Raw genomic sequence first — 11,829 nt, forward strand, 5'->3', positions numbered from 1 at the left:
TCTCGCTGCTGCAGCTGCAAGCCATGCCCCACTTTTTTCTGTAGCACACTGAGACAGCATGCTGGAGCAGCAGGGGGATGCAGCTGTCATAAAGCAGCTCTGGCTAGCTGCCAGAGTGTCATCTTGGAGGACCTGGACTCTAGCTGTTTCTGGTCATGCTCCGAAAGCGTGCCCCACAACATATTTTTCTGGCATGGTTTTTTTCTGGTTGGGGGGTGGATTTGATATCGGGATTTCCTGGTATAGAATTTAGAGTCCATACTGCAAATATGCAGTGCAGGGAACACTCTCATGTGCATGTGCCTTTTGTGGCGTCTCTCAAGGCAACTCTTTTGAGACGCTGCAACACACATGCACGCTCGTGTGGATGCAGCCTTAATGTGCATAATGGATCCTTTTATGAGGATCCACATTGTGAACTAATATGAAAATAGTCCCTTCTGATATGTTGCAGTCTGGAAACACTTATTTTATTTAAATCCAAAGAAAATAATCTGATAATGCCAACCTGCATCTGTATACAAGTCAAACATTACCAAACTGTGACTCTTTCAGTACTGCGTGTCAGCAAGACATACGGTTTCTAAATTTCAAATATTTCATATGTGTGTTTTCTACAGTGAAGGTTCTGCTGGCAGTGGGATGAGAACAGAAAATTTGTGAGATGAAAATATTACTTATGGGAGAGTCACAGTTTTCAGGAGTTTTTTGGTCAGAGGATGACATAACCCACATGCAGCTTTCCAACCTATACTGAATACATTTTAGACAGAGATTAATAGCACAGAGATGCAGCCTGTTATTTTAACCATCTGATTTCTTGTCATCTAGTTATCATCGTTAGTTGCTGTAGTTTTAATTCCTAGTTTGTAATGGTGGAGTGGGGGTGAACTTGAATTTCTGACCTGTGTATGGTAGGTGACTTATGCAGTGGGCCAGGGGAGGAGGGAGGTATAATCATGGTCTGTCCCCCGTAATGTAGATGCACAGGTGTAGAGCAGCAGGGTTATGTGGACCAGTTAGTATAGAATGAACAGGGTAAAAGCTATTTTTGTGGGGAAATTTAAATCTTCTACATGTTGGGTGGTTTTTGTTTAAAGTGTAAGACTTTTAGTTAATATCCTTGCAAGTTACGGATATATTTCTCATCAACATGTTGGTGATTAGTTAGACGTTTAAACAAATACAATCAGTAATTAGAAATAACCTGTTCTGATTCTGCTACTGGGTAGCTGCCTACCACTGAAGTGAGTATGTTCTGAGCATGCCATACTTGATGAATATTTTGGACTTTACACCTTTCTTTTGCAGCTGGCAGGAGTAGCAAGAAAGCTTGGAGCTTTATAGAAGTGTTTTACTTGTGCCTTCTCTTAAGAATGAAGTCATATTTCATTCTTTTGAATAAGCTTTTTATTCTCACCTGGATGGTTCCAAACTCAGCATGCAATCTTTAGTGAGAAGGGCAAGACCTTTAAAAATTCTCAGCCTCTATCAGAGTTCTTTTTTCACTGTTTGGACACTGATTGTGAATGCAGGGGACCAAACTCAGTGGCCCATGAGGTCACTTTCAGTCATGTGTTTTTATTGACTTTCTCTCTGGATTCTGCTCTTTCATATTTCTCTTCAGCAAGTGAAGGTTGATGACAGGATTTTAGCTGATTTTGATTCCAACCCAAGTGATTTACTTGGACATAGATTTGGACAAGTAGGCATGTTTTGTTTAAAAAACAATGCTATGGACTGGATGAAACTGTTGAACTTCAGTGAAGATGGTTAGCTTATGGAATAGGCACATCCAGCCAGAGGGGTTTTGATAAATATTTTTGTGAAGATATGAGCTTGTTGATGAGGTAAAAAACACCAGAGGAGCAGGGGCAGAGAATAGCCAAGGATACAGTGTAAATGAGCCCTGGGAATAAGACAATGAGGAAAGCTAAGAGACAAGGCTTTTGGGGTGAGTGGAAAGTGACTTGGAACTGTGAGCTAAGACCCACCTCTATTTGATTCTTGCTGTATTCAAGGAAACAGGCCCCTTGATATTTTTGAGGGTATGTACAGGTGTTACATTTAGATTGACCTAAGCAGAGTTAGGTCGATCTAAATGCCCACTTAGGTAGACATTTGCAAGGTTTAATTTAACCAAAAAATGATGCACTTGAGGAGGTGCACTAACATAGATCAAAAAGGGGTTAATTTAATCTAGGAAGGGGTTAACTTGATCTCCTGAGGCTGAGTTGCATGCCATTTGTCCCAGCCCCAGGGCTGTTCTGTTCCCACCCACCCTGATCCTGATTGGGCTATTTTTATTCCCCCAGCCTTTTCCCCCCCACCTCAAGTTACTTACCTTGTGCTCTCCATGCTGCTCCTGGCAGCAGCGTATGGCTGCACACGCTGCTCTGAGCAGTGGAAAACAGTTCCGCATGCTGTTCCTCGTCTAGGTTTAGGTGTCTTAATGTAAGCTGCCTAAACTTAGAATGGGTATGATGAACAATTGTTTGCACCCTGAATAAAAGATGTTGCTATCCATATCAGTCTGAAGTTGGGCAGAAGGAAAGGTAAATATATTATTTAGTTAGTTTATAAGGTGCATATGTAAAGAGAAAGTTCACAGAAACTTATGCTCTAAATGCATCATAGTCTATAAGGTGCATTCTACCCTACGTACTTTAAATAACCAAGACTGAATCAAAGAAATGTGCGACTCCACCACCAAATCTTCCCCCTCATATAAACAGCCTGTAGTACCCAGAATTTAAATCAACACTCTTGTCAAAAATGGTAACGATAAAATAAAAAACCTTTTTGTTGTGGTTGACTTAGGTCCATGTATTTTACTGTGAATTTGGCACTCGTAGTCATCTTTTAAACTCTGAATTAAATAAGGCAACCAAGTTTAAGTAGTTCTAGTGCATGACCATAGTTTGTCCTGACATTTCCTTTAGAGTGGAAAGAAATCATTGGCTTCATCATCTTATTTTATTGGCAAATCCAGTGGAGACATTGCCTTGTATTTTTCTCTATGAGAAGATTTTAACATACTTACTTCTAGTGGAAAGGCAAACAAATGAGGTCAGTAGAAGAGACTTAAGTGTTTCTACCAACTAGAATTTATCATCCTAAGTTTGCCTTAATGTTTTTCTAAGGTTTTAGCTAACGGATTTACAGAAAAGAATCAAAATTTCAGATCTAAAAAACCCAGAGTATCAAGGTGTTAAAGATGTATCAAAGATGAATCAACCCCACTCGCCCACCTTGAAATTTAGGCTTGGAAACCTCCGTTTAAAGTGCAACTGAGGGCTATATCCAAATTAGTCCTGTAGGTACCTAAATGTGATTTTAAGCTCCACTTCTGTGATCACCTATGGACCGGCTTATATGTATTGATGCATCCATTTTGGCCTGAAGTCTGTTACCTGTGTGTCTATGCTTCCTTTTAATGATTGTGGTTAGTCAAATTTGATCACTCGGATATTACACTTCTGTTTATGCTCTGTTGTGATACAGGTTGATGCTGGGTCAGTACCTGGTGCCACTTGAGGGTATGTGGAACCATTCAGGGCCCCATGTCCAGGTTTTAAACCTAGACCAGGGGCCCTGAATGGTTCCACATACCCTCAAGTGGCACCAGGTACTGACCCAGCATCAACCTGTATCACAGACACGTGTTTGCCACTACCAGGAGTTTCATGGGGAGCCCAAGGTAAGTAACTCAGGATGGGGGGAGGGGCTGGTGGGATTGGGAGAGGGTCAGTCATTCCATGGAGGGGGTCAGTGGATCCATGGGTGAGGATCCTGCCCATCTCGGAATGGTTGGAGGGTGAAAAAAAAAAAAAACCTGGTCAGGTTTGTGGTAGGGGGAGGTAAGAACAGCCATTGCTGTGGTGAGGCAAGTGGCAGTGCTTCCCTGGCCCTGGGACTGCTATGAACAGATACAGCCATTTACAAAATGCAGTTAGCCCTTTGTAGATTGGGTTAACCCTGTATCACTCCAAAGTTAATTTACCTTCGGAGGTGAACTAACTTAGATTGGGTGCACCGTTTTTTGGGTGGATTTAAGTCTTTCAAACACCTGCACAAGTGGGCATTTTGACTGATCCAGTCCTGGTTGGGTTGATCTAAATGTAATGCTTTTATGTACCCTAAGTCTCTGGAGGGGCTTGTTCTGTTTGGAGGCCTCAGCATATGCCTAGCTCATACTAGTTCAGCATGGTACTCATGATCACTGTCACTCAAGAACATGACAGTAGTGATAAGTGGTGTCATCCACGTTTTTCATGACAGCTTGTTTGAGCACTTGTTTGGAGATCTGAGTTTGAGACACTCTTCAGACTGTAGGCCAGTGGTCTCCAACCTTTTTATGGTGAATATCACTTCTTGTAAGTAAACGGCACCCCAGGATCTACCACCCCTGTCCCCACCCCCTCCTTCCACAGACAAGCTACCTGGACTCTGACCCCAGTCACCCAGCCTGGCCTGGGTGGCAGGGGGCATGGCTCAGCCCAGCCACATGTGTCCTGCCATTCCCGATCATGGAGCCTCTGATAGACCGAGATAGCTTGTCAGAGGCTCCCCAATTGACCAGTCAGTTGAGATTGACTGTTTCGTGACCACTGCTGTAGGCATTCAAACCAGGGTAAAAAACAGGGAAAGGGAAAATAAATAAAGGGAAAATAAAAGCTAACAATTTGGGCTCAAACCAGTTGTACTGTACTGGTATGTATAACTCTGCTATTCTGTTGGTGTGATAACATCTTTTGATGAGTGTTTATTTTTGCCTCTGATTTGCACAAACACTTGATTGTTTGTTGGGTAAATATTACCTACAATGAAGGGTAGATTTATTTTGAATTTGTTGCTTCCTTCTTGGAGCATATTGGAAGCTGCTTTAAGGTTCAGTCCCCCTGGGAGAACTAATTGGAACTTGCAAAATATGCAGAGTTCATTTGCTTGCCTGTGCTTTTTATAAATGCTTGGATTAATAATGCCTTTTTTTGCAGCATACACTATTTTCCCAGGAAATCTTCATTACTTGTAACCAACACTATGCCTTACCACAACACACTTCTCAATAGAACATTTCCTGTTAGGAGATTCCATTTTTTAAAAAGTTATGACTGTCATTCTTTGACTGTTTATATTTAGGATCCATGTTTGAATGTAAACTGAAACTGAAATGAAACTGAATAGATTGGTAAATGAAGCCATGAATGGTAGGCAGGCTGTGTAAACATGGGCATGAAGAACATACTTAATGTTTCCTATCTGGAAAACATGCCAGTATGTTTCTGGAGTTCTTGTACAAAGAGTGACATTGTGAAATTTCAACTTGTCCTGATCTCTTATCCAGACATGCTACAAGTGGGTGTAACCTGCTTGAAGAGAACTAAGTCAGAGGCTTTTATGTTCATATTTGGTTTCTGTCTAAAGTCTATTACAGTGAGTTTTAAGACTGTGTTTATTTTTACTGTCTGGTTTGGAGGTAAAAGACATTGCTTGATTATTATTTTTTGATACTGGTAAATTTCTTTGCATTTCTGTATCTCAGCTAAAAAACCTGTTACTTGTTATATGACTAGAATAAACCAGTTTTTAATGCTTCTCTTTACTTCCATTTTCATTAATAAATTAGTATTTTTACACTAATAAAGGACCATTGTTAAATTGTGTATAAATAATTTGCTTAGTTTTGTTAGTGCATATTTCAGATCAAAAATAGCTCTGCCATGCTGGATGCTCGTGAGAAGTCCAAGTATACATTTCTTTTATCAAAGAAGTGCAAATACTTTTTGCCAACTTCACCTGAATTATCAATGGTTTTCTGTGTATGTGCCTATTAATAGGAAAGTAGAGTAGTAATTCTTTGTTACCCTGCAGTCCTTGGCTGCTTTCTATCCATTAACAAATACTTACGTTATAGCTGGACAAAATATTTTGTAGCATAAATGTATTTATCTTTAAATCAATATTTTTCTGCAGTCACTTAAATATGTTCTGTACATGTTTGCACGATTACCTAATGCAGTGAATTTTCAATACTATAAATATTTTCTAGATATTACTGTTTCTCTGATACTTCTTTAATATAAATAATTTAAAGCTTACTGTGACACTTTTAAATGTGAGCAAGTAGGAGAGAAAATAAGTATATTTTAAAGCTGCTTTTGGTTAATTAGGAGCCTATCATAGTATGTATAGTAATATCAGATAATGTGTAAACTGTTTGGGGTTCTTTTTCTTTTTAATATATAGCCTAGTTCAGGTGTATTTAAAGCATGTCTGAGCTTGTACTGTAATAATCTCAGAGAAAGCAAATATTACTAGAATTATTTAGTGTCAACATGTTGTTCCTTTTAGGAATATCCAAAGGTAACAATTGGCATTTTCATTGAACAACCAACTCCTTTCCTACCTAAATTTTTAGACAGACTGTTGACTCTGGATTATCCAAAGGAGCCGCTTAGCATCTTCATTCATAATAACGTAAGTAGTGTCTAAGTTTTGTGATACAAAAAACTAGAACTCTTGATTCCAAAATGATACCTTTTATTAGACCAACTGGAAAATGGCAAGAAAATTGTCCTTTTCTGCAAGCTTTCGGGAATTAAAGTCCCTTCGTCAGGCTCTAGGAAAAGTGTAGATGGTACAAGATAGTAAAAAGTTCCCGTAGGTTGGAAATAAACTTCATTTTTGCACAGAGGGAGCTGAAGATGGAAGTCTGTCCCTCTGGGTCCGTGAGAGTGTCTTTGTGAGCTGTGTTGAGTAGCTCTTTTATGTGTTGATCAGGTAGAATTCCTTCCCTGAAGGTATCAGATGGTAGGTAGGGAGGCAAAAAAAAACTTCCTTGTTTTCTGCAATGAAGTTTAAAATCCAAAATAGGCTGAAATTCGGCATCTTCCATGTTTCAGGGGTGTACTTGGTAGCCATGTTGCTCTGAGACAAAAAAACATACAAAAAACTAGAACTCTTGGTTCCAAAATGGTACCTTTTATTAGACCTACTGGAAAATAGCAAGAAAAGGATCCTGTTGATCTGAGAGGGACTAAGAAAGTTTTGTGAGAAGTTTTTAATTTTAAGAAATTGCAGGTGAATAAAAGATATATTCATGTCTTTATATAAATATTCTTCAGAGGAAAAACAATCAAGACACTTTATTACATGGTAAAGAGCAATGGGGAAATATAAAATAGTCCAATTTAATTGAATGGGCAACAGTTTTAATTAAATTATTTAATTTAATTTTTAATTTTTAAATTCTAAAATAGGTTGTGAAATTCAAAAGGTACTTTCTGGAACCTTAATTCAAGTGCCTAGAAATTCTCTCTTTCTCTCTCTCTACAAAACAAATTGCACGTTAAAGTGAATGCGTCTTGGAAATGCAGAAGGTGATGTAAAATAATAGTTGATCCCCAGCTGCTTGCTGAACTTTAAATGGTATTTTATTAGTGTTGGAGCTCATGGTGTATACCATAACATGTCTATTGCATGAGGTGCCTGTGCTCAGAGTGAAAGAGTCTTGAACTTGCATCTATATTTCAGAAAGAAAGAGAGAGAGAAATGCAGCTAAGTAGGTTTTTACTTTTAGAGTGCTGTTTTTTAGCATCAGAGACCTTGATTCTGAAAAGACTTCTGCACTATTGACTTCAGTAGCATCAAACATGAATATAACGTATTGATGTACACAAAGCTTAAAATATTGGGAGTTAAAGGGCTTGCTGGAAAAACATAAAAGTTCTGTTGCTCTTAATTGGGTGTTAGGATCCTGTTGATCTCAGAGGGACTAAGAAAGCAGAATTTGGCCCTCAAAGTTAAAGCATACTTTTGGGAGGGAATTATAAAAAATATATAGGTTATAAAGTAGTAAAGCTTTTAAAATGCTCACAGGAAACTTGTCATCCATTCCTTTTATGAAAAAAAGCAAAAAGTACATTCTGAAGAGAGCTAAGGCTAAGGAAACTAGACATCAAGAGAAATTAATATAATTTCATTTTTGTGGGAGCAAATGTTGAATTTACAAATATTTGGCACACTTCTAGATATCTGAAATCTGTTTTACCAATGTGGAGTAATTCTTTGTATAAGTGTGAACATCTTCATATCTCCATCCTGTGCTTTCCACAATCACCCTTTCTTGTCAGCCAGGGTACGCAGGAGATGTCTCTGCCTCTGAGGCTTGGGTCAGCTCAGACTTCCTAACTACTATGTAAGCTGGGTGAGATTTCATCCGTAGTCAGAGAGTTACGTTCTCCAGCTGGGATGCAAGCATTGCTAAAGACCAAAGGGAGAGAGTTCTGGGCCAAGAATGAGTGTCTGAGCATAAGATCAAAATATTGACTCTTCTGTGCAATTGATACAGTTCTAAGTTCTCATCCTGCAGTCAGAAATGTCTGGGAAAAACCCCTGCTTCCATGTGAAGCCCCCTGCTCTCATTGAGACTCTGTAAGGGGTCATCTGTGTTAATCAAATTACAGGACTGGAAACCACAGGTTGCAAAATATGCATCCATCAAATTTATTGTGGAAAGTTTATGAATCCTAAAATGGCAGAACTGTGGGAATAATATGGATTCTATTTTTGCCCCACGTTGATTTGTTTTTCTAAATATTTCAGTAGAAGAGCTTACTTTGATAATTGAAAATATGCTGCAGATACTTGCCAGTATTCTAATTACTCCTTGTCAGAATACAGTTTGCATTTGGACATTAAATTGCAGCTCTCCTTGTTCTCTTTCTGGCTCATGAGTCTTTCAGTCTTGATAGGTCAGTGGCCTGGCATCAATAGGCAAGATGTGCTCAGCCTTGTCAGCCTAGCCATATGGACATAGAAAATGTGGTTTCATCAGACTCATGGTGAAGTGGGTCTAGAAACCAGATCTTCTTGAGCAAATATCTTTTGACTGCTAAGCTAATGGGCAAAAGGGGTCAAACAACCACATACCTTTCCCAAACAAAAAAAGACCCAGTTTACTTTATATTGAGATCAATACTGCTATCATTTAATTATATTGGTCCCAGTAGACATCTCCCCTTAGAGCAGCTGGATCACAATAGTGTCTCTTTCCTCCTAGCTGTCAGGATTGAGATGAATCCTAACGTAATGGAGCTGGGAAAGGCTTTTGAGAGAGTGGGGTATGATGCACATCCCCAAATAAATAGGAGCTGCCTCTGGAGGCTCATAAGGCTGTCGATTTGCAAGAGCGGGCCAGCTATATGCCTGGGTGGAATGGGCTAAGCAGAATGGGCAGAAGGAGGTCTGAGGCCTGTTTGTTTGTTTTTATAGTACATGTGGGTTAGTACAATTTGTATTTTACATTAATTTTCAGTTATGTTAACATGATTATAGGAGGTATATCATGAAAAGCACATCAAGAAATTTTGGGAGAAAGCCAAGAAACTTATCAGAAATATAAAAATTGTTGGACCTGAAGAAAATCTGAGTGAAGCAGAAGCCAGGAACATGGGAATGTAAGTTTTAATGTCCATATCTCTTTTTAAAAGTTAAATACTAATGTCATTTCAATCTGAACATCTCCGTTAGAATACAGCTAGACACTGAGAGGGTGGGGTTCGTGAGCTAACCGGTTAGGCACAAAACATAAAATCTTGAACTTTTTAATGATAGATATTCTTTGCATGTAGTAATTTTTTTGTAGCATAAGCTGTTGTGCATTTGTGAAAGCATTTGTTTTTGGGTTCTGTTTAACTTAAATGGTGTGTCATTTGGACTTCAGAGGAAGGATTTTAAAAAGTACAGAGAGTAATGGATAATAACGTAGGAGTAGAACAGATGTTGTAAATTATTTATATGGTATATCTGGCAGGAACATGAAGATATTGCTAAAGCATCTGTGATTAGTAAAAATCTATCCAAAATATAAATTTAAGTGGGTTTTTAAAAAGACACTAGTACAACATAAAATTCATGTTAAACTTTCTTCTACAATATATGATTGAAAGTAGACATACAAATGGATCAGAAATGTAGAAATTTGAATCTTTATCTGAAAAAGTAATATGTCCCTGTTGCCACATGAGCTCAAGATGTATAAAAATATAAATTATACAATATAATATGTATACAATATACAATATAAAATATTGTGTATACAATATTTCATTATTAAAATATTTTGTCATATATTTTAATTGGCACAAAAGGATTTATCAAGCTTGTTTTCAAAGATGCATTAAACCTGAATTGTGCTCTTTATTTTTATCGAAATATAAACAAATTCAGAATAGAACTTGAGGTGGACATGCACAACAGACCTCTACAAATCACTTCAGTTTTATTGTGAACATCCACATTTTATATGTGGCTGTAATTTGGAAGCTGAGTTTTGATCTGTCTCTTGTACATTTAGTCTGTTCTGTAATTACCGTATTTACCCAAATCCTAGATGACTGCCCCAAATAGATTCTGAACATGAAAAAAATCTAAATTTCTTACATTTCCATGCATAGAATCTAATTAGTGGGGGGGGGGTGGTGCATCTTAAATTTGTGTCTCGCCACCATTCCTCTTCATTTACCCTTGCTTCAGCACCACAGACTCCATCTTTACTCCAGCCTGGGGTATGGAGCATGTGCTTGCTCCAGCCCCAGCCTGGCCCAGTAGCAATGGGAAACAAAGCCTGTGGCACAGGAGCAAGAGTAAGCAGAATGTGAGGCAGGGGAAGTAGGTAGGCAGGCAGAGTGGCTACTCAGAGGCTGCGTAGTAGCGGGGTTGGGGTGAGACAAGGGAAGGAGATGAGGGCCCGAAGCTGTTGGGGTGAGAGGTACAGGGCAGAGGCAGTGTAGGGGGCAGGCAGCATCAGACAGCCCTGGCCCCAATCCTGGGACAGGGCCAAAGCTGCAATAGTTGCTTGCCCCTCTGCTGTCTCATGCGTGATCCCAAGATAAGGGGCTTCCCCCCCCCCCCCCCCCCCTGTTGGTGGGGATGTGGGTGGAACCCCACTTACTTTAGAATCAAGTAGATATAGTAGTCATAAGTGTACAGAGCTTGTCTGACAGGTAGCTTTGGTACAAAGTGTACACATTGAATTTTTTTTATTTATTTTCACTGTTTCCAATTGACTTTGTAGAATTATGCTTGTAGAAACCCAGGAAATCGCTTGCAGAAAAGTCTGTGTTATCTTTCACCTGGGACACAGGCAAAGTCTGGTCTTTCACTACCTTACTCAAAGGCCTTTGTTCACCTCAGGCAGGAAAAAGACTACTCTGAGAAGAGTTATCATTCTCTTTCACTTTTAAGTCTTTTTGACACCTAAATTTCAGGTCCACAAAGTTACCCTTTGGCATCTAGCTGTCACCATGTGCCTGAAAAAAATTCTTAATATTTCTTCAGCCTTGAAATGAGTGTAGACTTCCAGCTGACAGTCCCTTGTACCTTCTGAATTTATCAAACCTTCCTATTAGCATCCATTCCATTTGGCACAATCCATCCTCTCTCATTGACACCACATCAACTGGATTGGCTGAAATTGCCTTTGTTAATATGTTAATCCTCCTAATTGTGGTGCAACAACCACCTCAATGCCATCGTTACTGGCAACACATACATTGTGTATAGGAGCCTTGGATCTTCTGTGCATTTTGGAATCAGACTCTTCACTTCACTTCACCAGAAGAAATCTTAATTTTCATTCACAGGTTGCTCAGTTTTCTTGTATTCTATGGTTGAAAGGTTATTTTGAAAGGGGTCACCAGCCATTTCTCTCTTAATCCAGATTCATCTTCTTCATAGGACCAAAGTACTCATGATGCTTATGGAACCTGCTTTTGAACCAATAGTTACCTGTTCTTTGCAACACTGATTTGCCAAGCGGCATTC

At 39.0% G+C, this 11,829-nt stretch overlaps 1 protein-coding gene across 4 annotated transcripts in view; it reads left to right on the forward strand.

Annotated features, from left to right (window-relative positions):
• Nucleotides 1-11,829, forward strand: part of PLOD2 (procollagen-lysine,2-oxoglutarate 5-dioxygenase 2) — a 99,127-nt gene that overhangs the window by 54,080 nt on the left and 33,218 nt on the right. For all 4 annotated transcript variants that reach the window (XM_025209644.1, XM_025209645.1, XM_025209642.1 and 1 more), the window contains exons 9-10: nt 6,355-6,480; nt 9,340-9,461. In XM_025209644.1, coding sequence (XP_025065429.1) covers nt 6,355-6,480; nt 9,340-9,461 — 248 coding nt within the window. The remainder of the gene's footprint in view (nt 1-6,354; nt 6,481-9,339; nt 9,462-11,829) is intronic.

The sequence above is a fragment of the Alligator sinensis genome, unplaced genomic scaffold, assembly GCF_000455745.1.
Source record: "Alligator sinensis unplaced genomic scaffold, ASM45574v1 scaffold39_1, whole genome shotgun sequence".
Taxonomy (NCBI): domain Eukaryota; kingdom Metazoa; phylum Chordata; order Crocodylia; family Alligatoridae; genus Alligator; species Alligator sinensis.